At 40.7% G+C, this 20,724-nt stretch overlaps 1 protein-coding gene across 4 annotated transcripts in view; it reads right to left on the bottom strand.

The window, feature by feature from the left end:
* Positions 1-20,724, bottom strand: part of LOC111151235 (MCF.2 cell line derived transforming sequence-like 2) — a 282,214-nt gene that overhangs the window by 52,815 nt on the left and 208,675 nt on the right. For all 4 annotated transcript variants that reach the window (XM_022509077.1, XM_022509067.1, XM_022509087.1 and 1 more), the window contains 3 exons: positions 6,508-6,574; positions 5,453-5,568; positions 4,236-4,305 (listed from right to left, as the gene is read on the bottom strand). In XM_022509077.1, the coding sequence (XP_022364785.1) occupies positions 4,236-4,305; positions 5,453-5,568; positions 6,508-6,574 (253 nt within the window). The remainder of the gene's footprint in view (positions 1-4,235; positions 4,306-5,452; positions 5,569-6,507; positions 6,575-20,724) is intronic.

Below are 20,724 nucleotides of genomic sequence, written 5' to 3'. Positions count from 1 at the left end.
TTAATCAGGTAGCATTTTTCAGTAAGTGGACAGGTTGATACCATTTATTCTTCAGATATTGAACAAGCCTGAATATTTGCACGGTGTGAGGAACTGCATGATAACCTCATTTTGGGGTGACTGTGTGATGGAAAGGTAAACAGAGGGTTCTAAACAACCTAAAGCACTAAACACAGACCAGATATGAACAGAGTGCTGTGGGAACAACTGCAAGATTCTGGTAAATTCATAAGCTGGAGCAGGGTTTTTAAAAAATTTTTTTTAATTTAATTTTATTTTTTCAGTGTTCCAAGATTCATTGTTTATGCACCACATAAAACCTCCTCACATAGGAGCAGGTTTTAATCTTCATCTTTCCTCCTCTGGTCTTTATCCAGGACATCACTGTCTCCCCACAATAGCTTTGCAGTAAGGGACAAAATTGACAGGAAATGTGCTGGTAGATGATAACCCCTCCTTTCTCTCTCCCTGTCTTCGTATTTTGATCATCATGATGCCAACCCCAGGGTAAAAAAAACCCCCAAGAGACAACTAAAAGATAGAAACATCCCAAAAGGAAAATGTGACAGCTTGGAGAAAGCTCTAAGTCCTTTGGGCCACCCCCAAAGCAGCAGGCTCTGCCTCATACATCACCTTCCTCCTAAGACACTAGGCTGCAAGACAGGAAACATTATGACTATCTCAGAGCTGGAGATCAAGACAGATTCCAAGTGCTGTGTGACCTATTTCTCATTGCATCAAACACCATGAGAGGTAGGCACATACCCACCGATACCCCATAAAGGTTACTCCCAGCCTATGGTGTCAGCTTGCCGGCTTCATCCACTCCATCCCTCACACCTGGACTACAGCAGGTATGCCTGTCACAAAGCCTGTGCTGCCCTATGGAGAAGACCATGGGGCTGCAACCTGGTGAATTTCTGTGTCCTTATCTTTCTCAGGCCAACTCTTGATGGCCTTCATGCAGACATAGATTATTGTTTTCTTCATAGCTTCAACTATGTCTATTTCTTTCCATTTCTGCATGTGGAAGGAAGGGAGATGACCCTTGAGAAATGTTGTTCAGACACGATAAGGAACTAGAATAATAACTCAGAGCCTAACAATATGTTCATTATTTATTCATTCAAGAACTGTCTCCTGCGTGCCTTTGATGTGCCAGACACTGTGCTAAAAATATTTGTTAAACTCAACAACTTCCATAGCAGAGCAGCCTACACATAGGGAACACTCCTGCCATACCGAAGGCCAGGCTTATACAATACTACAAATTGATTAAGGTATCTCACCCACATTGGGTCTGTCAGAGCACAGAAACATCGGCCTTGCTCCTGAAAGAATTTAAGGTTTCACCACTTTCAACACTAACCACCAGAAGATTATATAAAAGCGGGAGGAGACGTTGGAGCTCTAGCCGCCCACCCAGTGAAACAGTCAGCCACCTTTCCCCAAACTTCCCCAGCAACAGAGGCACCTGGTTCTCTCAGTGGATGCCAAGCTAAAACGTGTGCTCCTGAAACCCTCACCCCTTGGTACTGTGTCTATGCTTTGAGCAATGCAGAACACCATAAGCCTTCAAGCACCAAAACACAACCGTTGACCTGAACTTGCTCTTCAATCCAAAATTCCTTAAGGAAAGTATATACACTAACCAGCAGCATACGAAAGTGCCCAGGTATCCTCACCTGCTTATAAAATAAATCAGAAGGCTAAAAAAATTGTTACCAAAAACTCCTATTCACACACTATCGTTTATGCATTAGGATGGGTGGGCTCTGGTGGTGGACGGTCCAGGTTCAATTCCTGGCTTTGTCAGTTCTAAACCAGATGGCCCAAGTTCAGTTACTTAACCTCCTTATACTTCAGTTTTCTCATATATTAAGTGGATTCACAACAGCCGTCAACTATGACCACTGTGAGATTAAATGAGATGATGTATAGAAACTTCTCAACAAATGCCCAATACATACATAGTACCCAATACATGGTAGTTATTGACAAAGCATTTTTTACTTTGTAGAACCCTTCTGTATACACTATTTTATTAGATTTCCACAATGACTTTACATATTGGTATTATTAAGCCTATTGTATGGAGGAGGGAAGTGAGACTCTAGGGGTTTAAGTGACTTAACATGAGGTCATGCAGATAGCAAGTGGCTCAACTTAGACAAGAAGATACATTTCCCGAGTCCCACCCAGTGCTCTTTCCATTTTGTCTTGTTGCATCACAGAGGTAATGGAACTCAAGGTAGACTATTGACAAATATTATTCTGCATAGAGCTTGGTCTCTAGGGTAGAATCTTCCTGGATTATGCAGACTATAAATTCTGATGAAAACATTTGGCCAGAGCAATATTTCAAAACTCATTTTCATGATTAATGGAATTCTGCAAATATTATTGAGAAAAGGTCAACAGTTGTAGTAAATAATGAGTGAGGGACCCACCTCATTGGCTAAAAAATAACACAGCAGCAGCCAGTTCCCTCAAGGAGCCTCAAAGATTAGCTGATCATGGTTTTTAATTACTCCATCTGTCCCGGACTAATAACTTTATGATTGAAAAGAACTTATTACCTGTACTATGTCTCCAACATCATAGATCATATGGGATTATATGCAGAGTTTATATGCAGGTCTGGATTAATGATTTCTTGGGTTTCTCCCAACATGGGGGACTATAGAAGGCTTTGCAAAACGTTAGGTGAGGAATTCTTCTAGGAAAAGAGGTTTTGTCAGCAATTCCCTGACAATTGCCTTATACTTGGACAATTTTTTTAATCATTTCCATTTTTCCCAACAGGAATTCGGTCCTTTTCTCATCCAACAATTTAAATAAGCCTTTGCAATAATGACTTAAGCAACTGTAAAATAATCCTAAGCCCTGAAACTAGATTTCGTATTGGTGGTTTGATGAGTGCAAAATTACAAAATAGTATAAAACACGAATAATGCTATTAAAGTAATTCAAAAGGGAAATTAATCAGATTAAATACAACATACTGTTCAGTGTACCTTGAATTCTGGCACTTGACCAAAAAAACCCACGATGAGGCTGTGGTAGAAAGCCCACACAGAGCCGTGGAAAAGGCTTTCCAAGCTGGCAAGAACTCTGAGGGTTGAAGGCTCTGTTTTTCCCATTATGTCAAATGCCTTGAAGCCTGGGGGTTTGTGTTTGCTTGCTCTCAGTTTATCACACATACTGCTCTTAGACTTACCAGTCATAATTTGGGCTATTTAAAATTTTTAAGTTGTTTGATCTGTTGTCTCAGGCTCACAAAAAGGAAATAAAGGAAGAGAATAAAATGAAGGGCTAGTTGAGAGAGGGGGAGAAATGCAAAAGACAGAAAGTTCAGGGCACAAGGATCATCTGCATAGTCCTCCCAAGATAAGAGAGTGGTGGGGAGTGGTGCCAGGTAGGGCCAGCTCGGTAGACCCAATCAGTTCTTCCCTGCCCAAAGCAGGGGTGCAAAGAGGGCAAGAGGGAAGAGGTCTGTGCATGGGGAAGGGGGAGTAGTCAGAGATGCTGGTATAGGGCAGGAAATAATAAATTGGGTACTAAGCATAAGAGGGACCAAACACACTGAACTCTACCTCTGAAGCTAATAATACACTATATGTTAATTAATTGATTTAAATAAAATTTAAGAAAATAAACTTTGGAATATGCTCCAAAGTTATTTTTTCATTAAGAATAAAAAATAAATAATTCCAAACTAAAAAGTTAAAAAAAAAAAAAAGAGGGATCACAGGCTTAACATATTCTGCCCATCCTCTCCCCTGTAAAAAAATAAAATGGAGGAAAAGAAATTTTCAGAGACTTTTAGTTTAGCATCAGTACTTCTCTTGAGAGTGTTAATACAACTTTAGTGAGGAATCTAAGCCTGCTGTGTGATTCTTTTTTTTTTTTTTTTTTTTTTCTGCTGTGTGATTCTATTCAAAAACAGTTAGCTTAGTCATTCAGAGGAGGATCATGTTTTGGGGGGGGGCAGTCCTCCATGTCCCTGGGCTTTGTTGAGCCCAAGCTTATAAGTTGCTCCCATCTGTCCTATGAGCCTAGTCAAACTGGACTCAACTCACACTGGGGGAAATACTGCAAAGCATTTGTGCTTTGCACTTAAAAGGCATGTGTAACATTTCTGGTGCTCCCATTTGCCCTTACCCCTTACACAGAAAAATAAGGGCTAACGTTAATCACATAGTTATTTTGACGTACTGGGAGCACAGACTTACTCTCTTGAGAAAGCAACGTGCCAGAAGTTCAGGGTTTTCGGTGCACTTTTCCAATTCTTTTAGAAAAGTCCTAGGGAAGGAAAAGTAAAATGACGTTTTGATTTTTTACATGTATATGGTTAAAACACATAAGGTGGTTTTTTTTTTTTTAAGTAAAATCACATAAGATTTTAAGTGCTTAGAAAAATGCTGTTTTCCAGGATTTATTGCTCTTGACTCATCTTCAAAATACCGATTTGGAAGAAAAAAAAATGTTCTGTGACATTACTAGGATTTCTTGAAGCCAACCACAGTTTGTCCTGATAATTCTAGGCACTAGCTATAGACAAACTGCAGTGATCCTCCCTTCTACATGAGAATCACATGAATAAGAATAGTTGTTGGCTGCTTCTACTGCTAATATCACTGAGGGCTTGAGGCAAGCCAGGCATAAGCTAAGTACTTCATAAACAATATTTCATTTTATCCTCCACCAAACCTAGTAAGGTAGGGTTTCGTAAATGTGAAACCCAAGGCGTAATAGAGGTTAAATAATTTTCCAGGGAAGGTAGCAGAAATTAGATTTCCATTTCAGTTGTGTGGACAGGAGAGAGCACTGGGAAACAACTGTGGGTCAATTCACCAAGCAGTCTCTTTCCCATCAATTACATGTGTGATTTGGGGTTATCATATTGAGTAAAGGGAAGAAACGAGCTACAAGTTCATCTGTGAAATGAAAGGCTTGGAAAATGATCTCCAAAGTCCCTTCCTCCTCTAATTCTCTAGAACTCAACATCCAAGCAGCCCTGGGCTAAAAGGACAACTTGTCTGACCAGTTAGCGTTTTCCAAGACCCTAGCTCCCAGCACAACTCGATGATAGCAGTTATGTGGACATGTGTCTTGGTCATCTTTGTATTCCCAACGCTGAACACAGTGCCTGACACAGAACAGGTCCTCAATAAAGGCAGACACATGAATAGGTAAATAAGCAAAAAAACACACAAAAAATATAACATTAATGCCTGACACCTGGTACATCCTCCACTGATGTCTTTTCCCTTCTCCCTCAGAGATCTGTGGCACTTCTCCCCTCCTTCTCACCCCATCCCATCCCAACCAAGTCCACTGAGTCTGGACTACTTGTTTAAGCAACATATACACATGTTCAGACAAATCAGTCTGATTTCCATTTTTCTTTTACTTTCCATTTTTCCTGATAGTTTGAATTATTATATACCTGTTGTGAAATTCATAAAGTTCCCTAATATTCCCAAAGAGAAACTCCTTGTTATTCTGAAGAACATCTGGAATCAGATGCTTCAGCCAAATAAAATCCATTGGAGTGATATAGCCCTGCAAAGGAGGAAACAAGGCAGGTTTTACAGATAGGGACATTTAAAAGATGATCTAAATCAGCTACTCCAGGGACCAAAACTTTAGTATTTGGAAAATATGGCATACTTATTTCCTGAAAGTCATTTCTTCAAATGCTTTCTTTTGATATGACTCCCTTCATGTGTCCATCTTCAGAAGAAGATGGTTAAATTTAAATGGCAATGATAATAAAATGGCATTTTATAGAAAGAATAAGCATATTTTTTAAATGTTTGTGTTATACAAGTGTGAAAGTAAAAACCTTATCCATCATGTTACAACCAAATGCAATTACTATTGTTTTATTATATTTTCTTCATGACTTTTTAAAAAGCATATTTTATACTGTTTTTAACTTAATCTTATAAGCATTTTTCAATGTTGCTACATATTATTCAAAATAATTATTTTGTGGCAGTTGAACAACATTTCATTCAGCATGAACATCAAACTTTATTAACATCCCCTTTTTATTAGGGATTTTATTTCCTTCTGATATTTTATTATAAAAATTCTGTTCTTCGTATAGATCATTTATTTCTCAAGATTATTTCCTTAGGAAAATAGGAAAAATTCAAATTTTCAATCTCAAGGAAAATATCCTACTTGAAACAATTCTCCCTTATTACATTATCAAAAGCATTCAAATGATTATTTCCATTGTTGGCAACCATAGGGAGAACTTATTGGGCCCTGCTAAAATCAGTATGAATTGATATAATCCTTTGGAAGTTATTTGGTTACACGGATCAATAGTCATAAGAATGTTCTTATTCTTATTGGAAAGATACTTGTGATATTATAAGAGCTGAACTCTTGGAAATTCTAGAGACATATGGCAACTATTTTAAGCCTCTGTGCAAAAGAACTTCTCTAATTTGAATACATGCTTAATGTCAACTATCACAGTCTACTTACATCAATTATGCTCTTAATCTCCTTTATATAAATCTCTTCCGTCTCGAGCAAGTCACGTATGATGCGCCTGAATCACAGCAGCAGGTGGGAATATGAAAGAGAAAGAGGCAAAGGGGTCCTTAGAATTCTTTTACAATAATGCTCATCGATGCAGTTCCCCTTAGTGGCCTACCTACTTAAGTTGTGGTCAGTTCATTCTGTTCTACTGAACACCCAAGGCCAACAGCTTATAAAAGCATACTCTGATCACACTGGCATAAGGAGAAACAATAAGGTTAGAGGACTCAAAATCTATTTATATAGCCAGTGAATGACCTGTTCTCTGGTGGGTCACCGTGTAAGGGGTCAAGAAGGCAGAGATTGTGGAGTCGGAAATGCCAGGTTTGGATGTTTAGTCAGGAAGGCCCACCTGACCCCTCCATTGTACGTGTGGTTTCTGGGATTTCCTCTGCAGCTTTCTGCTGTCTCATTGCTCATATCAAGATCTTTGACCCACATGGCTGGACTTTGTTGTGCATGAGGTTAGATGGAGTCCAGTCATGCTCCCTTTCTCTAGCATCTAATGTTTCAGTAGGATTAGTTTCCTCAGACAACACACATGACCTCTGTCTGTTTCCCTTGAGGAAGACAGGTGAGGGCTGTGGTGGGCAGAATGCTATGATGACACCCCCCCCCGCCGCCCCCAATTCCTGAACTCTTGTGTACATGCACCTTTTCCCAGTTAATTAACTGACCATTAATTTGGGTGCGGCTGTGGAGGGTCTTTGCCAATATGTTTTGTTCCAAATCAGTGGACCTTAAGATAGGTAGAGTACCTGCTTGGGCTTTCCCAGTCACATGAACTCATCAGACCTGGGTCTGGAATTCAGAAAGATTGTAAGCATGAGAAAGATTTAAGACAAGGGAAGCTGTCCTTGGCTGGCTCTGGAGATGGAAGAGGCTATGTGGTAAGGAACACAGGGTGCCTCTAGATGCTGAGAGTGGCCCCCAGCTAACAACCAGGAAGAAAACCAGGACTTTAGCTCCCAGGCCTTTAGCAAGGAACTGAATTCTGCCACAACCACATCAACTTAGAAGAGAAAACTGAGCACAGCTGACCAACTTTATTTTAGCTCTGTGGGACCTGAGCAAAAAGCCAGTCATGCTGTGCATGGATCCCCTTTGCAGGAAATTGTAAGCTGTTAAGTTAGTGGTCATATTTTTGCAGCAGTAGAAAAGTAATAGGAAGAGTGAGGCCAGTCCCCACACCTATCTCCAGATAGACTGTTTTCTTTCTCTTCTCAGACATTTTTTCTTTTGGGCTTTCTTTTAGGCTTCTGAGTTAGTGTTTGTACTGGTGATGCTGTGTAGAATACATACATTTATGGATTCCTGTGAACTGTTGGTAGGTTATCTATTAAAAAGTAGCCTATCCCAGTAATTTCTCTGACATTGGCCATAGCAACAATATTCTAAATATGTCTTCTGAGGGAAGGGAAATAAAAGTAAAAATAAACTTTTGGGACTATTGGGACTATATTAAAATAAGAAGCTTCTGCACAGAAAGGAAACAACCAATAAAACCAGAAGACAACTTATGGAATGGAAGAAGATATTTGTAAAAGACATACTGATAAAGGGTTAGTATCCAAAATGCATAAAGAATTTATACAACTCAACACCAAAAGAATTCCAAATAATCTAATTAAAAATGGGCAGAAGACATGAACAGACATTTCTCCAAAGAAGACACAGATGACCAACAGACTCATGAAAAGATGTTCAACATCACTCATCATCAGGGATCTACAAATCAAAACTACAATGAGATATCACCTCACACCCATCACAGTGGCTAAAATCCAAAAGAGAAGAAACAACAGGTGTTAGTGAAGATGTGAAGAAAAAAGAACCCTTGTGCACTGTTGGCAGGAATGCCAACTGGTGCAGCCACTGCGAGAAACAGTATGGAGGTTCCTCAAAAAATTAAAAGTAGAATTCTAGTAATTCCATTACTTAGGTATTTATCCGAAGAACACAAAAATACTAATTCAAAAAAATATATGCATGCATATGTTTATTGCAGCATTATTTACAGTTGCCAAATTATGGAAGCAGTACAAGTATCCATCAACAGATGAATAGATAAAGAGGAGGTGGTATAGATCTACAGTGCAATAATTCTCAGTCATAAAATGAAATCTTGCCATTTGCAACAACATGGATGGATCTAGAGAGTATAAAGTTAAGGTAAATAAGTCAGTCACAGAAAGATAAATACCATGTGATTTCACTCATAGGTAGAATTTAAGAAACAAAACAAATGAACAAAGGGAAAAAAAGAGACAAACCAAAAACAGACTCTTAACTATAGAGAACAAACTGATGGTTATCAGAGGGGAGGCAGGTGGGAAGATGAGTGAAACAGATGAAGGGGATTAAGAGTGCACTTATCATGATGAGCACTGAGTAATGTATAGAATTGCTGAATCACTAGATTGTACACCTGAAACTAATATAACACAATATGTTAATTATACTGGAATTAAAGTAAAAATAAATAAATAAAAATTAAAAAGCTGAACTAGAAAAAATTAGAAAAATACATGAATAAATGGTAGTCTATCCTAACAAAGGGTTTCTTTGTCTCTCATAAAAAGGATACGACAAGGGACAAATAATCAAAGGACATAATACAGGAAATTCACACATATATAGAAATGACTATTTGTCTTATGAAAAAAATGCTCAATGAATGCTAATCCAATAAGGGCATAATAAAAAGAAGTAACAATTTTCAACTACTAGAGTGGCAGAAATTTCAAACCTCAATGAAAGACTAATAGATAAGAATGTGGAAACACTCTCAGATAATATTAGTAGACATGTAACTACGTGCAAGGTAACTTGGAAATATATCATCAAAATTTAAAACACGTGCCCCTTGGTTCAATAATTTCATTTCTAAGAATGTTCACTATCTGTAATTATTTGAACTTCAACAACATGGGGTGCCTGGGGTAGCTCAGTCAGATAAGCATCTGCCTTTGACTCAGGTCATGATCCCAGGTTTCTGAGATCAGCCTGCATCTCTCTCTCTCTCTGCCCCTCTCTGCCCAGCTCATTCTCTCTCCCCCACCCCCTCCAAAATAAATAAATCTTTAAAAAAAGACAAACACCAACATGAAGAACAGTTTACATAGTATGACTACGTAAAAATGAGTATGTGTGCATATACATGTAAAATTGTGTACACTCAGAAAATTCATGCAAAGAAACTTAAGACACTGTTAACAGTGATTGCTTTTGGAGAGTTGTACTGAAGGCTAGAAAACAGAGAAGGAGAATTTTTACATTTTACCCTATGCTCTTCTACAGTCTTCAGTTAAGAAAACTTCACCAAGTTTTATAATTTAAAAAATGGTTTCCATGACGTTTTAAAATGAATGTTACTGGAGTTATAATATATAATATATAATTTATAATATATAAACCCTAGTGGGGTTTATATATTATAAATTATATTATATTATATAAAATATATAAATTATATTAAATTATATAAAACCTAGTGGGGTTTATATATTATAAATTATATATTAATATATAAATATAAGTTTATATATATAAATATAAGTTGTTTATATTATAAACAACTTAGATATCTTCTAGCTCAACAATTATTTTTTCTTAAAATAACAATTTTTGTGTCTATTTTTTCTTTTTCTTAAATTAGTTTCAGAGGTAGAGTTCAGTGATTCATCGGTTGCATATAACAACCAGTGCTCATTGCATCACATGCCCTCCTTAATGCCCATTACCCAATTATCCATCCCCCCCCCATTCACCTCCCATTCAGCAACCGTCAGTTTATTTCCTAGAGTTCAATGTCTCTAGGGAGGTTTGCCTCCCTCTCTATTTTCATCTTATTTTTATTTTTCCTTCCCTTCCCCTATTATGTTCATCTGCTTTGTTTCTTAAATTCCACGTATCAGTGAGATCATATGATAATTGTCTTTCTCTGGCTGACAACTTCACTTAGCATAATACCCTCTAGTTCCATCCACACCATTGCAAATGGCAAGATTTCAGTCTTCCTGATGGCTGAGTAATATTCCATTGTACATATACATATTTTCCTCATCCATTCATCTGTCAATGGACATCTGGCCTCTTTCCATATTTTGGCTATTGTGGACATTGCTGCTATAAATATTGGGGTCCATGTGGCCCTTTGAATCACTATGTTTGTATCCTTTGGGTAAATACCTAGTAGTCCATTGCTGGGTTGCAGGGTAGCTCTATTTTTTAAACTTTTTGAAGAACCTCCATACTGTTTTCCAGAGTGGCTGTACCAGCTTGCATTCCCACCAACAGTGTAGGAGGGTTCCCCTTTCTCTGCATCCTCACCAGCATCTGTTGTTTCTTGAACTGTTCATTTTAGCCATTCTGACCAGTGTGAGATGGTATCTCATTGTGATCTTGATTTACATTTCCCTGATGCCCAGTGGAGCATTTCTTCATGTGTCTGTTGGCCATTTGTATATCTTCTTTATGCCTATTTATAAGCGCTTATTATAAGACAAGACTGGTAAAAGATAGTCACTGACAGAAGATACAATTTCAAGAAGTATAGAGACTATCAAATAGCTACTTTAAGATCACATTTAGCTACAAAGTCACTAAGAGGTTCTGCTTTTTATAATCATCCCAAAATGACAACAGTTACTGACAGAAGGAAATAGGGGCCTCAATTCCAATCTATTTCTATGAGCTGTGGCTCAAGTAGGACCATAGCCACAGTTAAGTATTCATAGAAAACCAGAGTACAGCCAGCCTCTTCAGCCCTTATGAAGCACTGGGCTTAAGCAACTTGGAGAATCTGTTCAAGGACCTATTGGCAATTACATGAAGTCAGAAGACAGAAATAACTAGGTGGTGGGTAGAAATCAATTTTAGTACCCAACAGTTACATAAGAACTTAGAGAATCTTAAGAGTTTTTAAGAATCTGACACAAGAAAATATTCACAACTCAGAAGGAAAAAAAAATTCTTCATCAGGTCATGTCCCAGTTTATAGTTTGGAAACTGTCTAGAGATCTCATCCAACTGCTTCATTTTACTTGTTCAAGTGCAATGGGTACAACTCCAATGATAAGAAGTCCCCTGTACACCCATCCGCCCAGATTTCAGTTCAGATTCTTTTTTTAAATAGCCTTCACACCACTGTTATGCCATTCTTTTCCCTTTCTCTCCTTAGCCTTTTTTAAAAAAAATAATATTATTAAATGGGAGAAAATCTATGATTCTGATGATTGTCTGCTTTATTATTCCAAAGCACATGACTTTGTAGAAAAGGCTATCAAGGACTTCACATCTCCAATCATCTAGTATATATAATGTAGATGAAGAGCAGAAAATATGAAAAGTACTTAAATAATGTAAAAACCTTTGAACACCTAGAGCAACTTATGTCCTGATGGATAGCTATCCAGAGGTAGAGCACTGTAATTAGGGCACCAAATGGAGTTGACCATGCCAGAACAGTCTGCAGTAATGAACTCTGCACTAGTGTACATTTCATTGCTTTGCTTTACATTTAAAAGTGGATCTCCCTCCACCTCCTGATCCTGAGGTCATTAAGGAGGAAATGAAAGTGTAATGTTTTAAAGAACTGTTTCTTCTCTGAAGCCGTATTTCAAGGCACCATAAAAACAGAGTTTTAGATATCTGGTTGCATTCTATATGACATCTCATGTTTTTTTCAGATGACACCATAACCAAGGGGAAAGAATTGAACTTCGTTTAAAAACTGAATGCAGGGGCACCTGGATGGTTCAATTGGTTGGGCAACTGCCTTCAGCTCAGCTCATGATCCCAGAGTCATGGGATCAAGTCCCACAGCAGGCTCCCATCTCCATGGGGAGTCTGCTTCTCCCTCTGAACTCCCTTCTCATGCTCTCTCACTCTGTCTCTCTCTCAAATAAATAAATAAAATTAAAAAAAAAAAAAAACTGAATGCAGGATGCCTGGGTCAGTTAAGCGTCTGCCTTCAGCTCAGTTCATGATTCCAGGGTCCTGGGATCAAGCCCCACCTCAGGCTCCCTGCTCAGCAGGGAGTCTGCTTCTCCCTCTCCCTCTGCCCCTCACTACCCACCCTGGCCCGCTCCTGCTCTTTCTCTCTCTCTGTTCTCTCTCTCAAATAAAAAAAAAAATTTTTAAAAATAAAAAATAAAAGCTGAATGCAACCCTATTTTGTAAGTAAGATCATTAATGTACATACATGTCAGGATTTTCTGATGTTTCTTCTTTGTCCATGCATCCTAATCCCTTCCTTCTTCCCTCCCCATTTCCTAGCTCTCTAATAGAAGAAAGAGTATTCTTTCGGAAACCAGCCTGTCTGAAGTATATTTTTATTTTTGCTCATTTAATTGTCAACACAATTTGCCATCAAGAGTTTTTATATACTTCTGGTATGAGAGATCATGGCATACATACCAGAAAGTATTACAGATTTTTCCTTTTTAACAGTTAGTTTTCATCTAAAATCCTTTTTGCCAAGTTGAAAGGACTGTTCTTATTCTTCTCAAACTCTAGCACATCTGACATAATGGATACTCACCTTCTTAAGCATTTTTCTCCCTTTGGTTTCTCTTTATTACTCAACTTCCATTCACCACCCACCTCTCTGTTTCTTCCCTATTCCCTCTTTGCCTCCTCTTCCTGCTCCTATTGCTGCTCCCACAGCTCTGAGATCAGGTTTCAACTTCCTCTTTCCTCTTCTTTCATGCTATTGACCCTCCCACACCATGATCTTCCTCCCAGACCTTTGGTTATACTCAAGCCCATGTTGACACACTTGTCAGCTGGATGCCTGCCAGACTCCTCAATCACCTTGGATTGAAACAGAACTCATTAGACAGAAGTAGGCACCATTTCCTCGGTCCCTAAAGCACAGTTGTCATTTCAAACTCCTCCCTACCATTACTGCTTATTTAACCTATCTGGAGCCAAGCCTCATTATTTCATTTCTCAACATGCCTTTTGGAGTCACCTTTTATTCACCATTTCTGGTGTGGCCAAGAGAAAGCAAGCCTTCCACTCCTCTTATCTGGAATACCTTGGTGCACTCCTGACAGCTCCCCTGGCCTCTGAGGGCTCCCTCCCACCAATCTATTTTGCAGACTACTCGTCTATGCCCTTCCTAAAGCTCCATTTCCATCATGCCGTCATTCCCCCTCTTCAGAAACTTAAAGTAGTTTCCAATTGCCCACAATCGCCAAAGTTCCTTCCAGGATTTCAAGACTCTCCACTCATGTGATAAGAATCTACTTGGGGATCTTGTTCTAAAAGTAGATCTGGACCGACAGATCCAGAATGGGGAATAACATGTGGGTGTCACAGGTAGACTCTGTCATTCGCACAAGCACCCCAGACAACCTATTGCCGACATTCTGCTGTTTGAACAAGTAACACTGATCTGACCCCATTCCTTTAGCCACCTCCTTCCCTCCCCTCTGCCTTTACTTTCTTAAACCCATGTTATTATTTTACACTCCCTTTCAAATTCTAATCACTCTTGAAAACTCAGTTCCAAGTCTCCCTTTTCCATGAAAACTCTAACAGCTTTGAATGGAATTGGTACCACAGTCTTGTCCTTACTTCCCAGGCAAAAACCATTAGATCCATTTACCAAACATTTATTGGTTATAGGCACCATTATAGCCACTTGAGCTCAAGAAGCTCACCATAATGCTAGGTCTTAGTTTGCAGTCTAGTAGCAGAGGCAAGAAAATCAATACAGTGTGATAAGGTACACGTCAGTCAGAGGAGTTAGGTGCAGAAAAGGGGCTGAAATTAAGCCAAGGGTAGCAGGAAACACTGCCAATTTTGCATTGAGTGAAGTTTAAGCTGAGTTTAAAAAAGAAAGGAAGCAAGGGGAACATCTGAAAGAAGTATGTCTCAGGCTGAGGGGAACAGTAGAAGGAGAAAATGAAGCGAGACACGTATGCTCTACCAGTACTCATAAATTCTTTGGTGGTGCTGAGCCAATGGTCTCATAGGTTCAAAAAATGCTAGAAGCAAATATAACCTTCAAGACCATTGAATTCGTCCTTATTTTGCAGATGAAAAAATAAGAGTTCGAGAGCCTCAAAGTGACTTGCCAAATATCATTGCCTTTGGCAAAGCCAATATTCTTCACACTGTTACGTTGCCCCTCTCTGCCTGTGTTTAGAATACATCCAAAGTCCTATCTCCTGATTACTAAATAAAACACAAATTAAAATGAAACTAGTATGCTATTTTAAAAATACTGGGTTTCAGGACATTAGGTTTTCAAGTCTATTTCCACCTCCAATATACAAGGTGACCTTGAGCAAGTCACTTTCTTTCCCAGGGTGCTCATTTCTTTATGTGTCAAAAGGCCAAATTAGATAAGCCTGAGTATCTGTGCTGGCTCTCAGTGAACACTTCCTAAATATATTACCATTTCTAATAAAATGTATGATGTGGTCTTTGGTCTAATCACAACTTGCTCTTCATCTCTCACAAGACTTTCTGTTCATCACATCCCCAATGAACTAACTAGCTAATGTGTAACTGAAGAGGGCACCTGGACAGCAAAGAGAGGGGAGTGAGTGTGGGTTGGAGATGTCCCGGAGCAGGGGAAATCTGAACCAACCTCTGGAAGAGGTGAGGGCTTGGCCAGGAAGGCAGTAGGGTGTTCCATGAAGAAGGAAACATGAGTAGGGTGTGGGAATTCTGGCCACATGGGGGCCTGGCAGGAACCATGCTGCTGGGGAGGGGGCTGGATGGGGAGCCAGGGAGGCAGGGGGGACCCCAGATGGAGGAGATCCTGGTCCTGCCAGGCTACAGCATAGACTCAATGCAGGAGCCCAGGGGAAGGGGCACGAGATGCTTTGGCCAGAAGGTCAGGCCACTGTCCAGGAGCCAGTTTCCTTAAGAACAGAACAGGCCCTGCGGGCTCGGACTTAAGAAAAGATGTTCTTCATTCTACATCTTTCTGTTTCGATTAGGTGTTCTGTCATGACACAATCAATTCTCAGAACTGTAAATGGTAACACCGTGAACAGCACAGACTCGAACAATGATCCTGTTGAAACCAATGGTATTTCACACATTAAGAAAAGGTCTGATGAACAGAAACTCTTCCCTGGCTCCTGGAAGGCTCACAGTTGAGACTTTTGCTGTTGCCCATGTGCCATCTGTTCCCTCTCTTCTTCTTTTGTTTCTCAGGTTCTATATTTCGTCTTATGTCAGTTGGATCTGACCTCATTCATTACTCTGACACGTTGAGAGTAAATTACCTCAAATTCTTTTTGGAAAAGGATAGGGCATAAATAAATTATGATTAAAGTTTATCTGAATGGATGCTTGTTCCTCAATATCGTAGAATAAATAATGACAAAGTAATTCTACTCATACCACCCTTTTTCAAAGAGGGATTGATTATAAACTGAATCTCATGAATCCTAACTCAAGTTAACCATCCTGCATCTGGATAGCATTTTAGGGATTATGAAGTTTTTTTTTTTAATTACAAAATATATATAATATCAAATTTACCATTTAAACAAGTTCTAAGTGTATGATTTAGTAGTTCTAAGTAAATTCACAATGTTGTGCAGCTATCACCAGAACTTCTCAGTCATCCCAAACTGAAACTCTATATCCATTAAACACTAGCTCTCCATTCCTCTCTCACTACCCCCAGTCTATGGTCACTTCTTTTTTTTTTTTTTTAAGATTTTATTTATTTATTTATTTATTTGACAGAGAGAGAGAGAGAGAGACAGAGATCACAAGCAGGCAGAGAGGCCGGCAGAGGCAGAGAGAGAAGCAGGCTCCCCACAGAGCAAGGAGCCAGATGCGGGGCTCGATCCCAGGACCCTGAGACCATGACCTGAGCCAAAGGCAGCGGCTTAACCCACTGAGCCACCCAGGCGCCCCTCCAAGGTCACTTCTATTCCACTTTCTGTCTCTAAGAGCTGGCCAATTCTAGGCACCTCGTTTACGTGGAATCATCCAACGTCTGTCCTTTTGTGTCTGGCTTTTTTCACTAAGCACGGTGTTTCCAAATTCATCCGTGTTTTAGCATGTGTCATACTTTCATTTCTGTTTAAGGATGAATATCTTTAGTTGTTTGCATATATTACATTTTGCTTATCCTTCTGTTGATGCATACTTAGGTTCCTTTCACCTACGGCTCTTTTGAATAATGCCGCTATGAACATTGCTGTACAAGTCTCTGAGTCTCCGCTTTCAATTCTTTGAGGTATATGTCCAGAAGTAGAAACACTGGGTCATACGATAATTCTATTTTCAACTTTTTGAAAAACCACCACACTGTTTTCCACAGTGACTATACCACGACATTCCCGCCAGCGATGCACCAGGCTTCTAATTTCTCCACATCCTTGTCAACTCTTGCCATTTTCCCATTTTTAAAAAAATGATAGCCTGCCAAATGGATATGAAGTAGAGTTGTTTTCTTAATGTGTGTATTTCTTTAATCCATTCAACACCTGAAAAAGAGCTCCTCCAGGGCATATACCCTGTTTCATTTATCCTTGTCCACCCGCCTTATAAGTAGGTAAATTCTCAATAAATGTTTATCGAATGGATGAACAGTAGAGTTAAGGAACAATTCTGTGAGCAAGAGTAGGTACTAATTGTCATTCTTATTTCGCAGAAGAGGAAACTGGGACTCAGAGCATTACGTGACTTGATTGAACTTAAACTGCTGGCAAGGTGCTGCCACGGAGGTCAAGTCCAGCCCCTATAGCTCTATAGCCAGTGACAGGGGAACTGATGTGCCAGGCTGAAGTCCAGTCCACTACAATAGGACCCACTGTTCTGACTCTGTAGCATGTCTCCGTAAACGACAGGGCCCACAAAGTGAGGACACAGGTAAGCAGGTTAGAGAAAAAGGGCTGGCTCAGGCTGTCATCTGTTTATGTGTAAGCTTCAAGGGATCTGCCTCACATCTCAGAGCCACGGTGCACATGCATATCAGCAATCCGACCTAAGACATCCTGAGTGAGACTTCTGGTACGCCAAGCAGATTCCTGGACTACTGCTGATAGGAAAACCATTATTACTTCAGTTCATGGCAAAGGGCAGTGCTGGTACTAACTCCAACAGGAACATCCAAGTAACTCAATAATTTTTGGCAAGGAAAAAAATTTGAGACTGCGAATAGGCTTCCACTTCACACAAACAAAGAGAAATCTATTGCAAAAAAGAGATTCCCAAAGGGAAAATACATATGTATAAAATAAATTTAAAAAGATCAAAAAACATTGAGAAAAGACACACTGCTTTTTCCACCTTACGTACCTCTTTTGCAGACCCTTATCTTATCTGTATCTACTCAGCAGATATTCCATTATTTTACTAACCCCTTTCCTCCCAAGAGGGTTTATTTGTTTGTTTACCTGATATGATAAAAAACATACCTCTCAGAGATATTGCTCTCTTTTCCCAGTATTCCTTTGCCCTGTACCTGCAGGATCAAATAGGTGTTGATATTGGGCTTTACGACCTTATACCATCAGACCAACCAAGACTGATTCATGAAATGTATGCTGTTTCAGATTATATGATGTGTCAAGGACTTTAGAGCTGGCCTTTTGGAAGTGCTGTTATAAGAAAAATCTCAGTATAACAAAACTGTTTCTAACTCTTAATTAATGGTCCACTTATTTTAAGTAATACTCAATAAAAATCCCAGGCAGGCTTATAACTGTCCTTTAGAATTGATTTGAGTAGGATTTGAACCACAAATACTCCACAATAAGCACTTAGTAATTATTAAATATTAAGAAGAGGGACACATAGGGAAGCCTGGATGGCTCAGTTGGTTGAGCCGCTGCCTTTGGCTCGGGTCATGATCCCAGGGTCCTGGGATCGAGTCCTGCATCGGGCTCCTTGCTTGGCAGGGAGCCTGCCACTGCCTGCTTGTGTGTACTCTCTCTCTCTTTGACAAACAAATCAGTAAAATCTTTTAAAAAAAAGAAGAAGAAGAAGAAGAGGGACACAGAATGATATTCTATCAGCACAACCAAACTTAATTTTAAGTACAACATTTCTAACACAAATTACTGCCTCTGGGCTAGACATGTAGCCCCTGTCCCACAGCCAGTAACTATTTTCTGAACATTCCCATGCTCTGTATTGTCTTCTCCTCTGTCCCAGCCCATCCCAGGACCCAGTCATTCTACTCAGTTTGGAGAGCTCTGCAAGGCTGGGGCAATTACCAGAAAACACTCCAGATTGTCCCTACACAAATGTCACTCATTCACTCCATTCGGATATGCTGTCCTGAGTAGTAGGTGGAGTGAGAGGCAGCCCTTGGCCTTGCACAGAACCCCACAGGCCCGGGGTAGGGGCAGGGGGTACGGGGTGCCGGTAAAGCCTATGCCAGATCTGCAGGTGGGGAGGGGAGAAGAAATGTTGAGCGAGCCCTCGTAGGGGAGTGGTACCAAGTTCACTTTCCCTGTGGCTGCCTGAGCACTGGCAACATGGAGGGGAAACGCACACCAGCCTCCCTTCCACTCACCACCTCCCCAGTGGGGCTCCCCCCATCAGCCAAGGAGGATCCCAGCAAACAAGGCCTGGCTCCAAGACTGTCCCCACCCCTGTGGGGCCCCCAATGAGGGTAAGATGAACACATCAGAGAAGCCTTGTATGTTGATGTGGAAGGAGCTGACCACTGGGGGGGGGCGGGGCTCCCCAGGGCAGATGAGAACAGAAAGGAACAAGGTGGGTTCTGAGAATGGCCTGCGGGTGAGGGCCTCTGTGTGCCCTCAGTCCCCTTCAGTTTCCTGTTCTGGGCAGACTGACAATGGTTTCACCCAAGCACTGAGGTCCTGGAATTGAGGTAGGGTGCCGAAGCGTGCCAAACCACAGGAGCAGAGGCAAGAGCTGTAAGAAAGGGGCTGGTGTGTCTTCAGTGCCTGTTTGGGGGCCTTGATGGCTTTGGGAGAGAAGTACACAGGAACCTTTGTTCTGGGGGCGAAGCTTCTTGGAATGGAAATTTGAACATCTGACGAATGAAAATTCAACTTGACTGGCAGTTAATCCACACTTACCCTGTGCAAGGCATGGCAGGAGGTTCTTCAAGGGAACTGGAGGTGTGTGGGATGGGGTGTCTGCCCTTGAGAGGACACTCAAGAGCAGGGAACACAGATCCGCAGACAATTTCACAGTGACAAAAGGCCACCGACTGTTACTGACATGCCACTTGTTGTGCTGGGTCCACTGATGAGAGGGAGGAGGATTCTGGCCTTTGGGGTCTTTGAGTCCCATCCCTTCACGGGCTCACTAGCATGTATTTGAATAGTTCATTTCACACGTGCTTGGCTTAAGACAGATGTGGCACATTTGAGTGGAGACACTGGAGTTTGGAGCCCAGAATCTAGACTAGAAATAGAAATCGGGCACTAATGGCGATCGGGCACTAATGGCGATCCTTGGGATCACCAAGGAGCAAGCGTAGACAGCAAAGAAGCCCAGAAGGATATGTGTGGGGTGGGAGGGGCTGGCAGGTGGGGAGGGAAGAGGGGGCAGCCAAGGAGGGGCTGCATTAGTTTCATGGGTGACGCTGTAGTAAGGGAAACTACGTTTGAAGATGCAGAAAGAAACAAGCAGATCCTTTCAGATTGTGGACGGAGGCAGCATGAAGACCCTCTCTGCTGGCTCCTCACGTGAGAGGGGCTTTCTGCAGCCTGGGGTGGGCACGAGGACAATGGCCATCCACGCAGCGCATGCAGTGGGCCCTACCCACGCTCAGTTCTCCACATACGTGATGGTTTTTATATTCAGTCTTCATTGGTTCCATCAGGGCAGGAATTACCATGAGGTGCACAGAAGTCAGGTCCCTTGCCCAGATCTCCGGTTGGCAGGGAGTGAGGTCAGGACATCACCCCATCTCTCTAGCAGCCCAAGACTCGCAGGAACGTGGCTGGTTTGGGAACCCGTGGCCTGTGGGGTGTCTGAATTCACAGAACAGTATCTGTACAAGGTCTGTGAGGGAATTTCTTATTTAAGAGAGTCCAGAAGGTACAAATTGAAGTTAAATGAGTCAAGCCTGGCACCATGTCGGTATGTTTCAGCTGTGTTAGCCATTAAGCCAGTCAGTTATCAAATCCATTGCTGCTTTCATGATTTCAGTCAACATTCCTCTCTTCTTCGGGTCTCTTTTGCTTCTACCAC

Source organism: Enhydra lutris, unplaced genomic scaffold (genome assembly GCF_002288905.1).
Source record: "Enhydra lutris kenyoni isolate GAN:26980312 unplaced genomic scaffold, ASM228890v2 scaffoldscaffold2, whole genome shotgun sequence".
NCBI classification, from domain to species: Eukaryota; Metazoa; Chordata; class Mammalia; order Carnivora; family Mustelidae; genus Enhydra; species Enhydra lutris.
Note: the sequence above shows the minus strand (reverse complement) of the source record. Positions and strands in the feature narration are given on the sequence as shown.